This window comes from Hemitrygon akajei, chromosome 11 (assembly GCF_048418815.1).
Source record: "Hemitrygon akajei chromosome 11, sHemAka1.3, whole genome shotgun sequence".
Lineage (NCBI taxonomy): Eukaryota > Metazoa > Chordata > Chondrichthyes > Myliobatiformes > Dasyatidae > Hemitrygon > Hemitrygon akajei.
In genome coordinates, this window is record NC_133134.1 from 109,395,502 (window position 1) to 109,415,752 (window position 20,251).

At 43.1% G+C, this 20,251-nt stretch overlaps 1 protein-coding gene across 4 annotated transcripts in view; it reads right to left on the reverse strand.

Annotated features, from left to right (window-relative positions):
• LOC140735888 (cas scaffolding protein family member 4-like) overlaps window positions 1–20,251 on the reverse strand; it is a 138,530-nt gene that overhangs the window by 31,163 nt on the left and 87,116 nt on the right. For all 4 annotated transcript variants that reach the window (XM_073061464.1, XM_073061466.1, XM_073061465.1 and 1 more), the window contains exons 2-3: window positions 17,253–17,666; window positions 2,226–2,339 (exon numbers count right to left, since the gene is read on the reverse strand). In XM_073061464.1, the coding sequence (XP_072917565.1) occupies window positions 2,226–2,339; window positions 17,253–17,666 (528 nt within the window). The remainder of the gene's footprint in view (window positions 1–2,225; window positions 2,340–17,252; window positions 17,667–20,251) is intronic.

The window sequence follows — 20,251 nt, forward strand, 5'->3', positions numbered from 1 at the left end:
GGCTACTTTAGCATGGATGATATAAGGATTCGGACAGGCTTTGTGAAACTTAGGTGTGGCATTTTTAACTCTATTTCACTTTTGATATGTTTGAGTTTTCTAATGCCATCCCTGAGCATTGCTGTGGCATCATCCAATACCCTTCTAAATTTGCTTTCAGTTGACTGTCCTGCAGGGGATGTGGCATGCTGATGGTGGATGGATCTCCAATCAAGTTGTATTTGTCTCAGCTAATCACAACCCAAGAATCTTGGCCCCCCCTGTTTTGACCACATGCAAGCCCAATGTGGCTTGTTGGTTTTTGTATTTCACCGTTATGAATGTCATTCTTAAAGGAGTTATCTTTCCTCCAGTGTAAGTTCTTAGTTGGATATTTTAAGGCTTCAGTTCAGTATGTTTGAAATGCCATTCAAACTCACTTTGTGGAATGGCTGAAACAGCTGAGCCAATGTCCAATTCCATTTTAGTTAATTTGCCATTCACTTCAGGTGTAGGCCATTTTGCATTGTAAATCTCAAGGATACCCAGTCCTGAGTCACTCCCATCGTTATCAGATTTTTCATCAACAGCAGGCATATTAGTGCTTGCTTTGAAATGGCAACTTGACTTTCTATGTTTAACTCTTCTCTCTGAAGTCCGTTTATTTTTGTCTGCCTGACATGTTCTTTTTGTGTGTCCTACTTCGTGCATTTTCTGCAAGTTTCGACTTTAACCCTACATTGGTCTGGTGTATGTGAGCCCCTGCCACAACAGCAACACAATTTGTTCAGCAAGGCCGGTCTCTGTTAAGACATTGCAATTTTGTTCATCATCAGTTCCATCCCTGACTGCAACTCAATCGTGTCTCTGCAGCTTCCATTGATACAGCAATTTTAACTACTTGTGTTTCAGTTAGGAGCCTTTTTTGAATGCCTTCTTGTAAGATTCCACCAACTGAGTGATCTCACAGTGCATCATTAAGCCCACTACCGAACTGACAAGCTCTTCAATTCAGCCATGTATGCTGAAATGGACTCCTCTTCATTTTGATTCCACTTAGGAAACCTAAAGCACACCGCAATCAACAATCAATTTGGTTCTAAATATTCCTGTGCTTCTTTCACAATATCAGCGAAGCTCTTTTCAGTTGGTTAGGTTGGACTAGTTAAACTTCTAAGTAAACTACATGTTTTCTCACCTATTACAGTCAGTAAAGCAGGCACATGCTTCACATTGGCTATTTCACTTTCTTCATAATGCTGCTCAATTTGCTCACTGTACATATTCCAGTCATCCCTTGTGTAATCAAACACATCTATCTTTCCAATATTGCCAGCCATTTCTGATTTTTTAAATTTATGATTATTATCACCAGGCACTCACTGTTTATGAACTGTGAATATATCTGTTTTCTGCCTTTTTTTTTTAAACTGTCTCCTTTTCAGAAGAAACATGTGGCACTGCTTGTTTTTAATATTAGAATACTTCACTACATTTCAACAGGTAGGAAGTCGCCTCGGGTTCATTAAACACGTCTTTGCCACCACTGTTACGGTTTGTAATTCCAAAATATAAAAATAATTGGAAGTAAAACAAGGGAGTCCAGAATGTGAGTCTAACTTCATTTCTACTTTCAGCAAGGTGCTTGCGTATGATATGGCAGCATGATGACATGTGCCATTCACATACTTCTACATATGATCCAAAGTGAATTATTTTTAAAAAACAAGAATACTTAATGAAAGATTATATTTACAATATTGCTCAAATATTACTGAAATATTAAATACACTACACCTCCAGCATTGCCCCCATTTTTCTTTCATCCATCTGCCTGTCTCATTTAAGAGTCTCTTAAATGTCCCTAATATAATCTGCTTCTGCCACCACCTGAGGTAGCATATTCCACTCATCCACAACTCTGTGTAATAAAAAATTTCTGTCCTCTTACATTAGCCATTTCTGCCCCAGGAAAAAGCACTGGCCATCCACTCGATCTACAGCTCTTATCATCTTAAATATCTCCATCAAGTCAGCTCTCATCCTCCTTCATTCCAAAGAGGATGGGCCTACCCCGAGTTGTGGCTTAGGCAGGTCCTGGTTGAAAGCCTAGATGCACATCCATTCTTTGTGGGTAGATAGCTGAAATTGGACAAGCCAGAACCCATCCTTAGTTGTTTGTATCAAGGCCCTTATACCCACCCTAAGTGTTGATGGTCCATGCAATCAGGATTTCTTTACATTACCTGGCTGTCCTGCATTCTGGAAAAATGGGATGTTGGGGTATCATACACATCTGCAAATGATGCTGACCTGGCGTTCACGTTGTACGCATGGCCCATTCTGGGAAGTGTAAACGCCTGCAGATAACAAGACAAGGACAGACATTCAACACAAGCAATCAATTGCATTGCCAAAATATCAATTCAACTAAATAAATGACACAGACATAAAATCTTTGGTGAAGAGAAATGATGCTGAGAAATGGAACATTTATTAATACTGTCATGTGATCTTCCTTCCAGTCCTTCAGTCCATCAACAATATACACACTCCCCTGATGTTCACACTCTCCTGATGTACACAATCCCCTGATGTTCACACTCTCCTGATGTACACAATCCCCTGATGTTCACACTCTCCTGATGTACACACTCTCCTGATGTACACACTCTCCTGATGTACACACTCTCCTGATGTACACACTCCCCTGATGTTCACAATCCCCTGATGTACACACTCTCCTGATGTACACACTCCCCTGATGTACACACTCCCCTGATGTACACACTACTCTATAATGTACACAATCCCCTGATGTACACACTCCCCTGATGTTCACAATCCCCTGATGTATACACTCTCCAGATGTACACACTCCCCTGATGTTCACACTCTCCTGATGTACACAATCCCCTGATGTACACACTACTCTATAATGTACACAATCCCCTGATGTACACACTACTCTATAATGTACACAATCCCCTGATGTACACACTACTCTATAATGTACACAATCCCCTGATGTACACACTACTCTATAATGTACGCAATATTTTCTGTAATCGTGATTTGAGGAGGTAAGGGATAAACACTGTTCCAAATTCCTAGGCTTTGTAATCTTGACTGGTGTTGTGCCTTTAGAGATCCACCAGCTTTTAACATTCTGATGGCTCTAACTGACTATAAGTTAAAGTGCCAGACATGTCCCATCCACTTCGGCAGAGTGCTGGGGAACTCACTGCCAATCAAACCTCAAGGTAACTGACCCAAATGAAAGTCCCCAGATTGATTCGTAATGTTCCTGCTGGGCACCACAGTAGTTAGAATGACTCAGGGCTCAGAGTTCAGAGTTAAATCTAGCTATCCTCTGTAAGGAGCTTGTGGGTTTTCTCTGGGTGCTTCTGTTTCCTCCACAGTCCAAAGACATTCCTGGTAGTAGCTTAATTATCACTGTAAATTTTCCCATGACTGGATTAGAGTTAAAATTGGATATTGTCAGGGGTTGCTAGGCGGTGTGGCTGAAGGGCCTATTCCGCACTGTATCTCTAAATAAATAAATCATGCAAAAATTATTTTATAGATTGTGAATAGGGGACTGTTCACATCTTAACTCCTCTCTTTGACCTTCACATTTCATGAAGTCTTCCAATGTCTCCTTGATTCTTTGGCTCCATGGTTGTACCAAGTTTGGAATTCACTTGGAGAAACCAACTTCTGACCAACTTTCTGGACACCAGGAAGCCCACAGGCAATTTTTTTGAGAACTGGGATGATGTTGACCTTAAAACTGAGACCAGTGAAGACATCTGTTTGTTGGGCTGTTTTGAATTGGGTTTTCTTCAAGGACAGGCATGTTTCTCAGCAAACAAACATTCAACAGACAGTTCCAATTGCTTAGAGAAGTAAAGGGGACTGCCTGCAGTCCTTCTGGTGAAGGTACTCTCTTGGTTAGGAGGCACCAGGATTTAGACCCAAGATAGTAAAGAATTTAGACATGCCGAAGAGTGATCCTAGGGTGAGGTGCATTGATAGTTGGCTGCTCCAAGCTGGGGTTGATTGGTACTGGACTTCACAACTATATCCCCACCCATCTGCGTACAGGTAAAGCCTAAAGATCAACACTCGAGAGATAAGGACAACCAAGAGGGTTAACTGGGCCGTGTTCAAGGAGTCATTAGAGGATCTGAATGAATACATCACAGTTGTCACAGACTTTATAAAAGCACATAGATAGAATGCCCCCACAAAATCAGCAGAGTAATCCCCAGCCAGAAACACAGGATGAATCAAGAGATCTGCAGTCTAGTGTCGGCCACATCGGTGGTGTTGAGGTCTGGTGACTAAGTAGAAAACAAGAGGTCCAGATACAATCTTTCGAAAGCCATCTCACATGCAAAGTGGAAATTTCGGACCAAACTGGAATTGTAGAAGGATGCTTAACAGCTGTGGCAGGGCTTGAATACTATTACCTCCTACAAAGTAAAACCAGTCGACATAGGTGACAACAGGACTTCGCTCCCAGGTGGGCTCAATGCCGTTTCTGCTCACTTTGACCAACACAACATGGAGGCACCTTCACGAACTCCCACAGCCCCCAGTGACCCTGTATTTCCGTCTCAGAGGCCAATGTGAGAATGTCCTTCAGCAGGGTGAACATACGGAAAACACTTGGCTGATCAAATGGAGTGCTCACTAATATCTTTAACCTCTAGTTTCAGCAATCTGAGGTGCCTACCTCCTTTAAGCCACCTTCAATCACACTGGTGTCCAAGAAGAACATGGTAACGTGTGTCAATGACTATTGTCCACTTACATCCACTGTGATGATGTGCTCTGAGAAGTTGATCCTAAAAAAATCAACTCCTGCCTGAGAAATGGCTTGGATCTCCTCTAATTTGTCTACCATCACAGCAGGTCCACAGCAGATGCCATTTCATTGGCTCTTCACTCACCCCTGGAACGTCTGGACAGTGAAGGTGTGTACCTACATCAGAATGCTCTTCATTTACTACAGATCAGCATTCCATATTATCATCCCCTCAAAACTAATCAAGACCTTGGCCTCAGTACTTCTTTGTGCAACTGAATCCTTAATTTCCTCACTTGCAGACCCCAGTCAGTTCACAGTGGTAAAAATATCTCCTCCACAATCTCCAGCAGCATGAGTGCATCACAAGTCTATGTGCTTAGCCCCTGCTCTGCTCACTCTATACTTATGACTGTGAGGCTAAACACAGCTCCAATACTATATTTAAGTTTGCTGACTTTGACCAAATGAAAAGAGGTGACGAATCAGCATATGGGAGAGACACTGAACATCTGGTTGAATGTTGCCACAGAATAACTCTCACTCAACGTCAGCAAAACCAAGGAGCTGATTATTGAATACAGTAGGAGGAAACCCGAGGTCCATGAGCCAGTCCTCATCAGGGGATCCGAGGTGGAGAGGGTCAGTAACTTTAAATTCCTCAGTGTTATCATTTCAGAGAACCTGTCCAGGGTTCAGCATGGAAGGACCAGTACAAAGAAGGCATGGCTTTCTACTTTCTAAGAAGTTTGCCAGGATTCGACATGTAACCTAAAATGTTGTCAAACTTCTATCGATATATGGTGGAGAGTATGTTGACTGGTTGCATCAAGGCCTGGTATGGAAACACCAACGTCCTTGAATGGAGAATCCTACAAAAAGTAGTAAATACAGCCCAAGCCCTCCCTACCACTAATCACATCTACATGGAGTGCTGTCGCAGGAAAGCAGCATCTATCATCAGGGACATCCACCATCCAGGCCATGCTCTCTTCTCACTGCTACCATCAGGAAGAAGGTACAGGAGCCTCAGGACCCACACCACCAGGTTCAGGAACAGTTATTACCTCTCAACCATCAGGTTCTTGAACCAGAGCAGTTAACTTCACTCAACTTCACTCATCCCAACAATGAACTGACTCCATGACCTATGGACTCTTCATCTCATGTTCTCAATATATATTGCTTATTTGTTTATTTATTTATTTATTTTTGTTATTTGCACAGTTTGTTGCCTTTTGAACATTGGTTGGTTGTCCGTCTTGTAGTGTGTACTTTTGCATTGATTCTATTGTGCTTTTTGTATTTATTGTGAATGCCCACAAGGAAATGAATCTCGGGGTTATTTATGGTGACTTTCATGTACTTTTATAATGTATTTGCTGTGAACTTTGAACTGTTACTGGGGTTTCCGAATGGATTTCTTACTAAGTTATTGAATGTATTTGTTTCTGGGAGTTTAGATAAATTTGGTCCTGTCATTTTGATTAGATTTTTTGTTACTGGGGAGGGGTTTGAATGGATTTGTTGTCAAAGTTTTTGAATCATATTGTTATCATAGTAGTTGATTCTATATTTTAGCAGAATTTTCAAATGGAATTAATTGAGAATATTCAATGTGAATTCTTAGAGCAATATAATTGGGATCCAACTAGGATACAGGCTATTTGTTGATCTGATCATGTGTGAGGCTACCCAATTATTTCATGATCAAATGGTAACAAGTACTCTGGAAAATAGTGATTGTAACATGATAGAATTTCACATCTTACCTGTGAGTGTGAAAAGAATATCAGAATTTGTTTGAAATGTTTATAAAAGCAGATTCTAACACACAGTTGATTAACGTGGATTAGGGAACATCAACTAGATAAAATGATAGATGAGGAAATGGCGCAAAGTTGTAACAAATTTACAGCTCTTTATCGGGCACAGCTGTATGTCAATACAAATATATAATTAGCCAATCGTGTGGCAGCAACTCAATGCATAAAAGCATGCAGACATGCTCAAGAGATTCAGTTGCTCTGCAGACCAAACAGCAAAACGGGGAAGAATTTTTTTTTTTGGTGGGCTGCAATCAGTGCAGGACTAATAAAAAGAAAAGAACTGTAGGTGGAGCGGCTATTGTTGGAGTGGGGCAGTGATAGAGTGGCCCAGCTTTGGCTCAACAGGCTTAGGCGACAACAGGCGTGGGTTCTAAGTAAGTTTCTAGAATGTTTTTTTTACTGCTACATAGCTAGTGCATTGAGGATAGGTCTGCAGGTAGTGTTATGTTCTTTGTATGATTTGTGGGAACTCTGAGAGACCTTTAGTCTCCCCGATAACTACATCTGCATAACTGCATCGAGCTACAGCTCCTGAGAGAATGTGTTAAGGAAATAGAGCTGCACCTCAATTACTTCTGTCTCATACGGGAAAATGAGGTGGTGATAGATCAGAGCTAAAGGGAGGCGGTCACCCCTAAGTTGCAGGAGGCCAGAATGTGGGTAACTGTCAGAAGGCTAGGGAATAGACAGCTAGTGCAGAGTGGCTCAATAAGGATACTACTTTTGGTTCTACCTACCAGGGGAAGCTGCAGCAATCTGGTCTCTGGCACTGAGTCTGGATCTCTGGTTCAGAGTGCGGTAGTGATAGAGCCTTAGAGGGGTGGAGCAGAAAGCAAATTTGATGCATGAGAAAGAGACACCCAGATGGTATCCCAATGCCTCCCAGGTGCCAGTCAGGTTTGTCTCGGTTTGTGTCAATGGCATTCTAAAGGAGAAGGGTGGACAGCTGAAAGCCATGGTACATATTGGTGCCAGCAACATAGGTAGGAAAATGGAAGAAGTCCTTAAGAGAGACTATAGGCAGTTAAGCAGACAGCTGAAAAAATAATCCAGTAGTAGTAATCACTGGATTGCTGTCTGTGCCACATGCCGGTGACCATAAGAATAGGATGATTTAGCAGACGAATGCATGGCTGAAGAACTGGTACGGGGCGGGGGGGCTTCAGATTTATGGATCAATGGGATCTCTTCTGGGGAAGGTATAACCTGTACAAAAAGTATGGTTTATACCTGAACCCAAGGGGGGGGGGGGGGGGCAATGTCCAGGAAGGCAGGTTTGCTACAGCTGTTGGGCAGGGCTTAAACAAATTTGGCAGGGGAATTGGAATCGGAGTGACAAGGCTGATGATGGGGCAGTCGGCATACAACTAGATGCAGTGTGCAGTGAGGCTGTGAGGAAGGACAGGCAGATGATAGGACTGAACTGCAGTCAGTGGAATGAGTTAACACAGGGCCATAATCAAAAAGGGTGGTGAATACAGGACTGAAGGTGATACATTTGAATGTACACAATATACAGAATAAGGTAGATGATCTTGTATTGCAGTTAGTTATGACGATTTGAGCATTAATGGGTTGTGGCTGAAAGAAGATCATTGTTGGGAGCTTAACATCCAAGGAGACACATTGCATTGAAAGGACGGGCAGGTATACAGAGGCAGGTGGTGTGGCTCTGTTGGTAAAAAATTAAATAAATCCTTAGAAAGAGTTGACATAGGATCAGGAGATGTAGAATCCTTGTGGATAGAGGCAAGATACTGCAAGTGTAAAAATATCCTGATGGGAGTTATTTACAAGCTTCCGAACATTATCCAGGACAATGGGAGATAGAAAAAGATTGCAAAAAGGGCAATGTTGTAGTAATCATGGGGGATCTCACTCTGCAGTAGATCAGGTTGGTGCTGGATCCCAGGAAAGGAAATTTGGAGAATGCCTACGAGATGACTTTTTAGAGCAGCTTGAGGTTGAGCCCACCAGGGCAATGGTAACTCTGGATCAGTGGGATTTGATTAGGGAGCTTAAGGTAAAGGAACCCTTAGCAGGCAGTGATTGGACTCACCCTGCAGTTTGAGAAAGAGAAGCTAAATCAGATGTATCGGTATAACATTGGAGTAAGGGGAGTTGCGGGTGCATGAGAGAGGAGCTGGTCGTAGTTGACTGGAACAGGTGACAGCAGAACAGCAATGCCAGACGTTACAGGGGGAAACTCGAAGGCGCAGGAAAGGTACATCCCTAAGATGAAGTATTCTAGAGGGAGGATGGGGCAACCGTAGCTGACAAGGAAGTCAAAGGGGAAAACAGAAGCAAAAGAGAGGGCATACAATATAGCAAAAATTAGTGGAAAGGTAGAGGATTAGGGAGTTTTTAAAATCCAACAGAATGCAACTAAAAAAGTCATAAAGAGAAATATGAAGGCAAGCTGGCCAATAATGTAAAAAGGATTACAAAGTTTTTTTCCAATAAATAAAGACTGGAAAGGTACTAGCATGGATAGGAGATTGGCTGACTGGCATGAAGCAAAGATTGGGAATAAAGGGAGCCTTTTCTGGTTTGCTGCTGGTGAATAGTAGTATGCCACAGGTTGGTATTTGGACCACTTAGTTTCACATTATCTGTCAGTGATTCGGATGATGGCATTAATGGCTTTGTGGCCAAGTTTGCAGATGATACAAAGATAGGTAGAGGGGCAGGTAGTGTTGAGTAAGCAGGGAAACTGAAGAACGACTTAGACATATTGGGGGAATGGGCAAAATAAGTGGCAGATTAAATGTAGTGTAGGAAAATGCATGACCGTGCACTTCAGCAGGAGGAATAAAGGTGTGGGCTATTTTCTGGACAGAAAGAAAATTCAAAAATCAGAAGTGGAAAGATTCCCTAAAGGTTAATTTGCAGGTTGAGTCGGTGGTAAGGAAGGCAAATGTAATGTTAGCATTCATTTCCAGAGGACAACAGTACAAAAAGCAAGGATGTAACGCTAAGGCTTTATCAGTCATTGGTCAAACCTCACTTGTGGAGTAATGTCAGCAGTTTTGGGCCCTTTATCTGAGAAAAGATGTATTGGCATTGGAAAGGGTGGAGGCAAGGTTCATGAGAATAATCCCAGGAATGAAGGGGCTAACATATGAGGAGCGTTTGCGGCTCTGGGCCTGTACTCACTGGAGTTTAGAAGAATGAGGAGGGATCTCATTGAAACCAATCAAATATTGAAAGGCCTAGACAGAGTAGATGGGGAGATGTTTCCTAGAGGGAATACTAGGACCACAGGGCACAGCCTCAGATTTGAGGGACATCCATTTAGAACAGAGATGAGGAAAAATTTCTTTAGCCGGGGGTGGTGAATCTGTGGAAATCATTGCCACAGACAGCTGTGGAGGCCAAGTCATTGGGAATATTTAAGATTGATAGGTTCTTGATTAATCAGGGCAATAAAGGTTACGGGGAGAATGGAGAATGGGGTTGAGATGGATATTAAATCAGCCATGATGGAATGGCAGAGCAGACTCGATGGGCCAAATGGCATGATTCTGTTCTTGTATCTTAAAGTCTTACGGTCAGAATGAGATCAAAGTGACTTTGATCATGGAATGCCAGATTGGGTGGTTTGGGTATCTCAAAAACTGCTGATCTGGCATTTTCATGCACATCTCTAGCTTACAGAGTGGGGTGGCACACTAGTGTAGAGGTTACCACAAGGATTTGCAGTGCCAGTGACCTGGGTTCAATTGCTGCCACTGTCTGTAAGGAGTTTGTACATTCTCCCCGTGTCTGCATGGGTTTCCTCCAGGTGCTCTGATCTCCTCCCACAGTCCAAAGATGTACCAGTTGATAGGTTAATTGGTCATTGTAAATCATATATGTCAAACTCAAGGCCCGCGGGCCAAATCCGGCCCGCGGTGGAATTATCTTTGGCCTGCGAGATAATATCTAATTACTATTAAAGCTGGCCCCAGTAATCGAAGCGCCTATGGCGTATGATATGGCTAATGCTGAGTTTATTCAGGTACCAGGTTTTCAGGGTTTTTAGTGTTTTTCGGCAGTCTTGCTCGGCAGTCTTCTTCATTAGAAACGGAATTTGTAAAGTGAAACACTTTGTAGTTATAGCAGAGACTGAGACACATGAGAGCAGGCTGAAAAAACAGAGGCAACGAAAGCTGCGTTCGCACGCGTCCGATTGATCCGGCCCGCATGAAGCTGCATTTTGCTCAATCCGGCCCGTGACCTAAAATGAGTTTGACACCCCTGTAAATTGTCCCGTAATTAGTTAAATCGGCATTTATGTACAAATCATGCAATGTAGATCATACTGGTGATCATTTCCTGATGAAACCCTGCCGACTTGTCATCAACCAAGAGAAATATTCATACAGATGTTCATCTCGGAAAGATCCAGCTATTCATTGTTTGTACTGGCCGGAAAGTGTGTAACTTGTGAGAAACTATTTCAAAGAAATCTCCTTCAATAATTTCCAGATATGCAATCTTCCTGCCAGAGTCTCATTAGACACCATTCTTGTAATCCCACACACCCATTCCAATAAGAAAGTGTCTCCCAGGACACTGCAGTTCTGGTACATATTCCCCAACACGTTTAAGCATGTTAGCAATCATCGACATGTGTGGGAAGAGGAAGGTGGCTGTGTCTGCGTGAGGCTGAGGTAAAAGCTAGGGAACATTTCGAAGGATGGTCTCTCTGTGTTTCTTTCCTCTCACTGCTGACCTTTAATGGACCACAGCTCTGCTGTTGCTGCATAAGTGAATGCAAGAGTTGTGGGGGAGGGAGCAAGACCTGACAGAATAAGCAAGTTGCTGGGTTGTTGTTTCCCTGCCTGTTTAAAAGGTTTAAAGTTACCTGTGTCACATTTTTAACTTTTCCCTTAAGACCAGAAGATATAGGAGCAGAATTAGGCCATTTGGCCCATCGAGTCTGATACGCCATTTCATCATGGCTGATACAATTTTCCTCTCAGGCCCAATCTCCTGCCTTGCCCTGTATCTCTTCATGCCCTGCCCAATCAAGAATCAATTGACCTCTGCCTTAAATATACATAAAGACTTGGCTTCCATGGCTGCCTGTGGCAAAGAATTCCACAGATTCACCACTCTCCGGCTAAAGAAATTCCTCCTCATCTCCATTTTAAAAGGACGTCGCTCTATTCTGAAACATCCCCTTCACAGCCTTTCATTATAGGTGGCTTCCCACATTCACCAGTATAGGACCCCTTCTGTCTGAAGGCTCAGTAGAATGACTGTAACGGGGCCCTGGGAGAGTTGTGGAACAGAGGGATCTAGGAGTACAGGCAGACGGGGAAAAGAAGGCTTTTGACATGCTGGCCTTTATCAGTCTGGGCACTGAAGCTGGAATATTAATCTGCAGCTGTACAAGATGTTGGTGAGACGACATTTGTTATATTGTGTTCAGTTTAGCTCACCACGGAATAGGAAATATATGATTAAGATGGAAAGAGTGCTGAGGAGATTTACAAGGACTCAAGGCACTGAGTGACAGAGAGAAGGTGAGATTTATTCATTGGAGTGCAGGAGAATCAGGCAGCATCTTATGGAGGTGTATAAAGTCATGAAGGTGACCATCTTTATTCCATGGTGGGGAAATTAAGAACTAGAGGACATAGGATTAAGGTGAGAAGGAAGAGATTTAATAGGAAGCTGAGGAGCAATTCTTCCACCAAGATGATGGTCGCTACCTGGAATGAGTAAGTGACTGATACAGATACATTACCAGCATCTTACAGAAAGTCGAGCAGGTCCCTGGACACAAAAGGCTTAGAGACATTTAGGCCATACACAAGCAAATGAGACTTGCTTGGTAAGAAATCTTGTCAGCATGGACCAGTCAGGTCGAATGGCCTGTTTCTGAAGCAGTTACTACTTACTCTACAATCTTCTCACCTGTCAGTCAATACCATCATGTAGCCTAAAAGTACACCCCTCACCTTCAATACCAACACCAGTTTCTGGGTCACACTGGATCAAAAACTCCGATGCTGCTAATAAGCAATGAATTTCAGACACAGTGCTGCATTCTTGTTTTCTTCTGCCTAATTGTCCATGACAAAACAAAATCCTGTGTAGTCGAATCCCCTTTGCCCTGATCCCTTTCTTATTCCATGTTCCTCTCCAAATGTCTTTTAAATGTTGTGACTGTACCCCAATCTCTGATAGCTTGTTCCTTATACCACCACCCTCTGCGTGGGAAAAGTTGCTCCCAAGATCCCTTAAAAATGTCTCCTCTCTCACCTTAAACCTATGCCCTCAAGTTTTAGACTCCCCTACCCTGGAAACACCCTCTGTTCAGTCTATCTGTGCCCCTCATAATTTTATAAACTTTTGTAAGACCATGACATTATTGAATGGTGAAGCAGACACGACCATAAGACGTAGGAGCAGAATTAGGCCATTCGGTCCTTCGAGTCTGCACTACCATTTCATCATGGCTGATCCATTTCCCTCTTAACCCCATTGTTCTGACTTCTCCCCATAACCTTTCACGACCTGATTAACCTTCAACCTTCACCTCAAATGCACCCAGTGACTTGGTCTCCACAGTTGCCTGTGGCAATGAATTCCACAGATTTACCACTCTCTGGCTAAAGAAATTCCTCCTCATTCCCATTCTAAATGGATGTCCCTCTATTTTGAGGCTGTGCCCTTTGGTCCTAGACTCCCCCACCAAAGGAAACATCCTCTTCCTATCCACTCTTTCTAGGCCTTTCAGCATTAGCTAGGCTTCAGTAAGATAGCCCTTCATTATTATAAATTCCAGGAAGTACAGGCCCAAAGCATTCAATCACTGCTCATATGATAAGCCTTTCATTCCCAGAATCAATTTCGCAAATCTCTTCTCAACTCACATTCTTTTTTAAATAAGGAGCCCAAAATTGCTCATAATACTCCATGAGGCCTTACCAGTGCCTTGTACAGCCTCAGCATTACATCCTTGCTTTTATATTCTAATCTTTGTAAAATGAACGGCAACATTGAATTCACCTTCCTCACCACTGATTCAACCTGCAAATTAATCTTTAGGGAATCCTCCACAAATCCCTTTGCACCTGCGATTTTTTTCTCTGTGTTTACTAAATAGACTACTCTACTCTTTTATTCCTTCTACCGAAGTGCATGCCTATACACTTCCTGACACGATATTCCATCTGCCACCACTTTGCCCATTCTCCTGATCTAAGTCCTTCTGCAGCCACTCTGCTTCCTTAACACCTCCTGCCTCTCCATCTGTCTTCGTATGGTCTGCAAACTTGGCCACACCACAAAGCCATCAATTCCATCATCCAAATCATTGACATACAATGTAAAACGAAGCAGACCCAACATTGATCCCTGTGGAACACCACTAGTCATCGGCAGCCAATCTGAAAAGGATCAATTTACACTCACTCTTTGCCTCCTGCCAATCAGCCAGTGCTCTGTCCATGCTCATATGGGCTCTTAACTTCTTTAGCAGCCTCAAGTGTGATATTTTGTCAAAGGCCTTCTGAAAATCCATACACACAACATTCCACTGATTCTCCTTTGTCCATTCTGCTTGTTATTTCTTGAAAGAATTCCAACAGATTTGTCAGGCAAGATTTTCCCCTTAAGGGAACCATGTTGACTTTGGCCTATTTTGCAATGTGCCTCCAAGTACCCCAAATTCACATACTTAACAATCGACTCCAACATCTTCCCAACCACTGAAGTCAGACTAACTGGCCTATAATTCCTTTTATTCTTCCTCCCTTCCTTTTTGAAGAGTGGAGTGACATTTGCAATTTTCTAGTCCTTTGGAACCATGCCGGACTCTATTGATTCTTGAAAGATCATTACCAATGCCTCCACAATTTGCTTCAGCCACCTCTTTTAGAACCCCTGGATGTTGTCCATCAGTTCCAGGTGACTTATCTACCTTCAGACCTTTCAGTTTCCCAAACACCATCTCCCAAGTAATAGCATCAGCACTCCAGTACTTACATCTGCCTCCTGACACTCTCGAACATCCAACATACCACCAGTGCCTTCCACAGTGAAAATTGATGCAAAATATTTATTCAGTTGGTTCACCATTCCCTTGTCCCCCCCCCATTACTATCTCTCCAGCATCATTTTCCAGAAGTCCAATATCTAGTCTTGCCTCTCTTTTACTCTTTATATATCTAAAAAAAAAACTTTTGGTATCATTTTTGATATTATTGGCTCGTTTATTTCATCTTTTCTTCCTGTGTGTATTTTTAGTTACCTTCTGTTGGCTTTTAAGAATTCACAGTCTTCTAACTTCCCACTAATTTTTGCTCTATTATATGCCCTCTCTTTTGCTTTTATGTTGGTTTTGACTTCCCTTGTCAGCCATGGTTGCATTATCCTGCCTTTAGAACACTTCTTCCTTCTAAATTGCTTACAGACACTCCAGCCATTGATACTCTGCACCCTGCTAGAGTTCCCTGCCAATCAACTTTGTCCAGCTCCTCTCTCATGCCTCTGTAATTCCCTTTACTTCACTGTAATACTGATATATCTGACTTTAGCTTCTCCCTCTCAAATTGCAGGGTGAATTCTATCATATTATGGTCACAGGCCCCTACGGTTTCCACTACCTCAAACTCCCTAATCATATCCAGTTATTACACAGCACCCAGTTCAGAACTGTTGATCCCCTAGTGGGCTCAACCACAAGCTGCTGTAAAAAGCCATCTCATAGGCATTGCACAAATTCTTCCTCGTGGGATCCAGCATCTACTGATTTTCCCCAATCTATCTGCCTGTTGAAATCCTCCACAACATTGCCTTTATGACATGCTTTTTCTACCTCCTGCTGTAATTTGTAGACCACATCCTGGCTGCAGTTCAAAGGTCTGAAAATAACTCCCATAAAGGTCTTCCTACCCTTGCAGTTTCTTAACTCTGCCCTTGAGGATTCAATCTTCCGATCCTATGTTACCTCTTCCTAAGGACTTTATTTTTCACCAGCAGAGCCAGTCCTCCTCCTCTGGCTAGCAGTCTATCCTTTCAATAGATTGTGTATTCTTGGATATTAAGCTTCCAACTACAATCAGCTTTCAGCCATGACTCCACCATACCCACAAGGTCATACCTACCAACTGTGCTCCAAGATCATCTGCTTTATTCCATATACTGAGTGCATTCAAATATAACACCTTCAGTCCTGTATTTGTCACCCTTTTCAATTTTGCCCCCCCCCCCGGTACACTGCAACCCATCCCTCTGACTGAAATTTATTTTGCGCTATCATCTGCCAATCCCTCCTGAGTCTCAGTTACAACTACATCTGCTTGTAAACCAGCATCCCTTTCCTCAGCCCTCTCTCTCCTGTTCCCATACCCCTGCCAAATTAAACACTCCCCAACAAATCTAGCAAACCTGTCTGCAAGTATATTGGACCCCTCAGGTTCAGGTGTAGCCTGTCCCTTTTTCTACAGGTCATACCTTCCCCAGAAGAGATCCCAATGACCCATAAATCTGAAACCCTGTACCAGTTCCCCAGCAACGCATTCACCTGCCAAATCATCCTATTCTTGCCCTCACTGGCACGTGGCACAGGCAGCAATAGATTGTTACCCCAGAGGTCTTTCTTCTCAGCTTTCTACTGAGCTCTCTAAATTCTCTCTCTAGGATCTCCTCTAACTTCCTTCCCATATCATCGATACCAATTTGTACCAGGACCTCTGGCAGCTCACCCTTCCCATTTAGAACATCGTGGACACAATCCGAGATGTCGGTGACCCTGGCACCTGGGTCTCTCTAATGTGCCCACTGATGGAATCTCCTGTCACCACTGCAGTCCTCTTCTTCCCCCTTCCGTTCTGAGCCACAGTGCCAGAGAGCCATTCACTGCAGATCTCCCAGGTAGGTCATCCCCCCGCCCCCCCCCCCCAACAGTATCCAAAATGGTATACTAGTTCTTGAGAGGATTGGCCAAAGGGATACTCTGTACCAGTTGCCTATTTCCCTTCCCTCTCCTGACAATCACCCACTCAACTGCCTTCTGCAACCTAGGGGTGACTACATCCCTGTTGTTCCTAACTATCATCTCCTCAGTTCCCCTTATGAGCCGAAGGTCATCGAGCTGCAGCTCCAGTTCTTTTAACACGTTCTCTGAGGAGCTGCAGCTCCGTGTACCTGGTGCAGGTGTGGTTATCCGGGAGGCTGGAGGTCTCCCAGAATTCCCACAACTCACACAAAGAACACGACACAGCTCCTGGAGCCATTCGCACTCCCCTAACTATTTACTTACAGAGTAAGAATGAGCAAGAAAAAGTTTACCAGATACATACTGTACATCACCCATGCCTGTTATCACCCGAGGCTGTTGAGCCAAAGCCAAAGGTCTCCCCACTCTAACACGGTCCCACTCCAACAATGGCTGTGCCACTTGCCCTGGCCTTATTTTTATTTGACTGAATCCTGAACTCCAATTGGCTGCTGCTCAAGCTCCCCTCAGCCACTGCTGCTGCAGGGAAAACACTCCCTAGTGACTACTTAGTTTGTAGATCAGCCCTTTCTACACTGGTCTACGTGGCAAGTGAATCAGACCTTTCTTTGCCTGGTCATACTGAGTCCAGATTTTTAATGCTATAACAATGCATCAGCGAATCCTTCCTTACCTGTTGTGGAGGTGCCTGTCCTCTGTCCCAACAGTATTCGCCAGGTGACTCTGGCATTTGGTAATGCGGACCGTAAGACTGAGGTCTTGATGGTACCTGGTAGTCATTGTCTCCCAGCCCAGACAGTGAGCTATGATGCTGCATCGTTGGTATCTGGTAAATATCTTGCTGAGGTGGCCTGCGCAGTGCCGAGCAGTTAGGGGAGTACAGGGATGGGCTGTCATACTGCAACCCAGTGAGCAGTTGCAGGCGATTTCCGGGTACAATGCCTTGTCGGCCATGCAGGGAGCACCGCCACCAACCTTCGTCCCCCTTGATGTTCTGTTCTATCACCGTTAGTATTTCACCCTTACGGAACGCAAGCTCATCAGGTGTCTCTGCCTTGTTGTCGTAGAGAGCCTTCGCCATAAGATTCTGTGTCAAAGAGGAAAGAGGTGTTTAGGGGTGTCACAAAAGCAACACTTCTCCAAAGTACACTTTTTTCCTGCTGTAAGTGAATGGCCCACATTAAATGTGTCTATTTTAAAACATTCACAGTAGAACAGGGAACAGCACAACCTAGGAACATGCCCTTTGGCCCATGATGTTGTGCTGAACTAATTAAACACCTAACTAAACTAAACCATTTGTCTATATAATGTCCCTCCATTCCTTCCATATTCCTGTGTCTGCCTAAAAGCCTCTTACATACCACTCTTACAGTATATCTACTCCACTACCAGCATTGGCAGTGCACACACCACACACTGTAAGAAAAAACTTGTGGTTCATGGTGTTCAGCATGCAGACAGTGTTGGCATCATTCAGTACCTTTCAAAATTTGCTTTCAGTTAGCTTCACTGCAGGGATATAGTATGCAATTGGTGGATGGATCTCCAATCAAGTTGTAGTTGTCTCAGTCAATCATGTCCCTACAGTGCTGGCCCTCCTATTTTTACCACATACAAGCTTGTTGGTTATTGGTTGCTGGTTGGTTGGCCTTTGGCTTGTTGGTTGTTTTCACTGCTACAGATGTCATTCCCACAGGAGTTATTATTTCACTAGTATAATTTCTTAGTTGGGTATCTCCAGGCTTCTGTTCAATATCTTTGAAATGCTGTTCATTTGTGTAATGACTGAAACAGCTGAACTAGTGTCCAATTCTATTTTAATTAATTTTCAGTTAACTTCTAGCAAAAGTCATACTGCTTGTCAACTGTTAATTTTTACACTGCAAATCTCAAGGCTACACAGTCCTGTGTCACTCTCATCATTTTCAGATTTTCATCAACAGCATGCAGATTTGTACTCTCTTTGAAGCTGCAACTTGACTTTTTATCTTTTACTCCTCTCACCCTTAAATCTGCATTTGGTGTACGTGAGCCTCTGCCACAGTCAGACTGGTTTCTGTTTAGATCTTGCAATTTTGTGCAACCTCACTTTTATTCCTGACTGCAACTCAATCGCATCTCTGTCTGCGGTTTCCTTTGCTACAGCAATTTTAACTGCTCTTTAAAATGTACCATAAATTGTGCTTCAGTTAGTAGCTATTTTTGAATGCTTTCTACTTTGATTCCACACAAACTAAATGATCTCTTAGTGTATCATCAAGCCATTACTGAATGGTCAGACAATCTCTTCAATTCAGGTGCATACACTGAATTGGATTCCTCTTCCTTTGATTCCGCTTATGAAACCTAAAGAGCTCTGCAATCACAGTGGCTTCAGTTCTAAATGTTCCTGCACCACTTTCACAATACCAGCAAAGCTCATTTTGGATGGTTTGGTTGGAAGACCAGAATCTGTGCGGATTGGTAATAACATATCCACCTCACTGACGATCAATACTGGCACACCTCAAGGAAGTGTGCTTAGCCCACTGCTCTGCTCTCTCTATACTCATGACTGTATGGCTAGGTATAGCTCAAATGCCATCTATAAACTTGCTGGTGATACAACCATTGTTGACAGAATCTCAGATGGACATACTGGAGTGAGATATACCAGCTAGTTGAGTGGTGTCATAGCAACAACCTGGCACTCAACATCAGTAAGGCCAAAGAGCTGATTGTGGACTTCAGAAATGGCAGGACGAGGGAACACACACCAGTCCTTATAGAGGGATCAGAAGTGGGAAGGGTGAGCAATTTCAAGTTCCTGAGTGTCAATATCTCTGAGGAGCTAACTTGATCCCAGGTATCAATGCAGAGGCAAAAAGTGGCTATATTTCATCAGGAGTTTAAGGCGATTTGGTTAGTCACCTAAAACACTTAAAAATATCTACAGATAAACTATGGAGAGCATTCTGACTGGCTACATCACTGTCTAGTATTGGGGGGGGGGGGGGCTACTAATGCACAGGATCGAAGTCAGCTGCAGAGAGTTATAAAGTTAGTCAGCTCAGTCATGGGTACTAGCCTCTATAGTATCCAAGGCATCTTCAGAAAAGCAGCTTCCATTATTAAGTACCCCCCATCACCCAGGACATGCCCCCTTCTCTTTATTACCATTGGGAAGGAGGTACAGAAGTCTGAAGGCATACACTAGGCCAGTAGTCCCCAACCTTTTCTATGCTCCACACCCCTAGGAAATGTTTGATTAATGTTCACACCCCCTACAAAAGTAATATCACATTTGAAGATGAAGAAGTCTAATTTCTAATTTTTGAACCACATACAATACCGCGGGTGAACAAGTTGAACTTAAAAAAATAAGTTTTTAACTCAGTGCATAAAATGCAAATATAAATTGAGCAATTAGATTCCAATTTATTCAGAAAAAATTGTAAACAGTAAGATCAATCCCAATTGTGAACATAAAATTCAATGACTTCTTTGCTCCTGCTTCTCATTCATGATTTTGTCAAAACGTGGAACTTTCTTGCTGACTGCGATCCGCAGGTCTGCCTGTGGATTCAGGTGATTCCTAGATTTTGTCTTGATTGACAAAAGAGAACTGAATCGAGATTCACACAAGTATGTTGTTGCAAATGGAGTGAGGACACGGAGTGCTTTTCCACC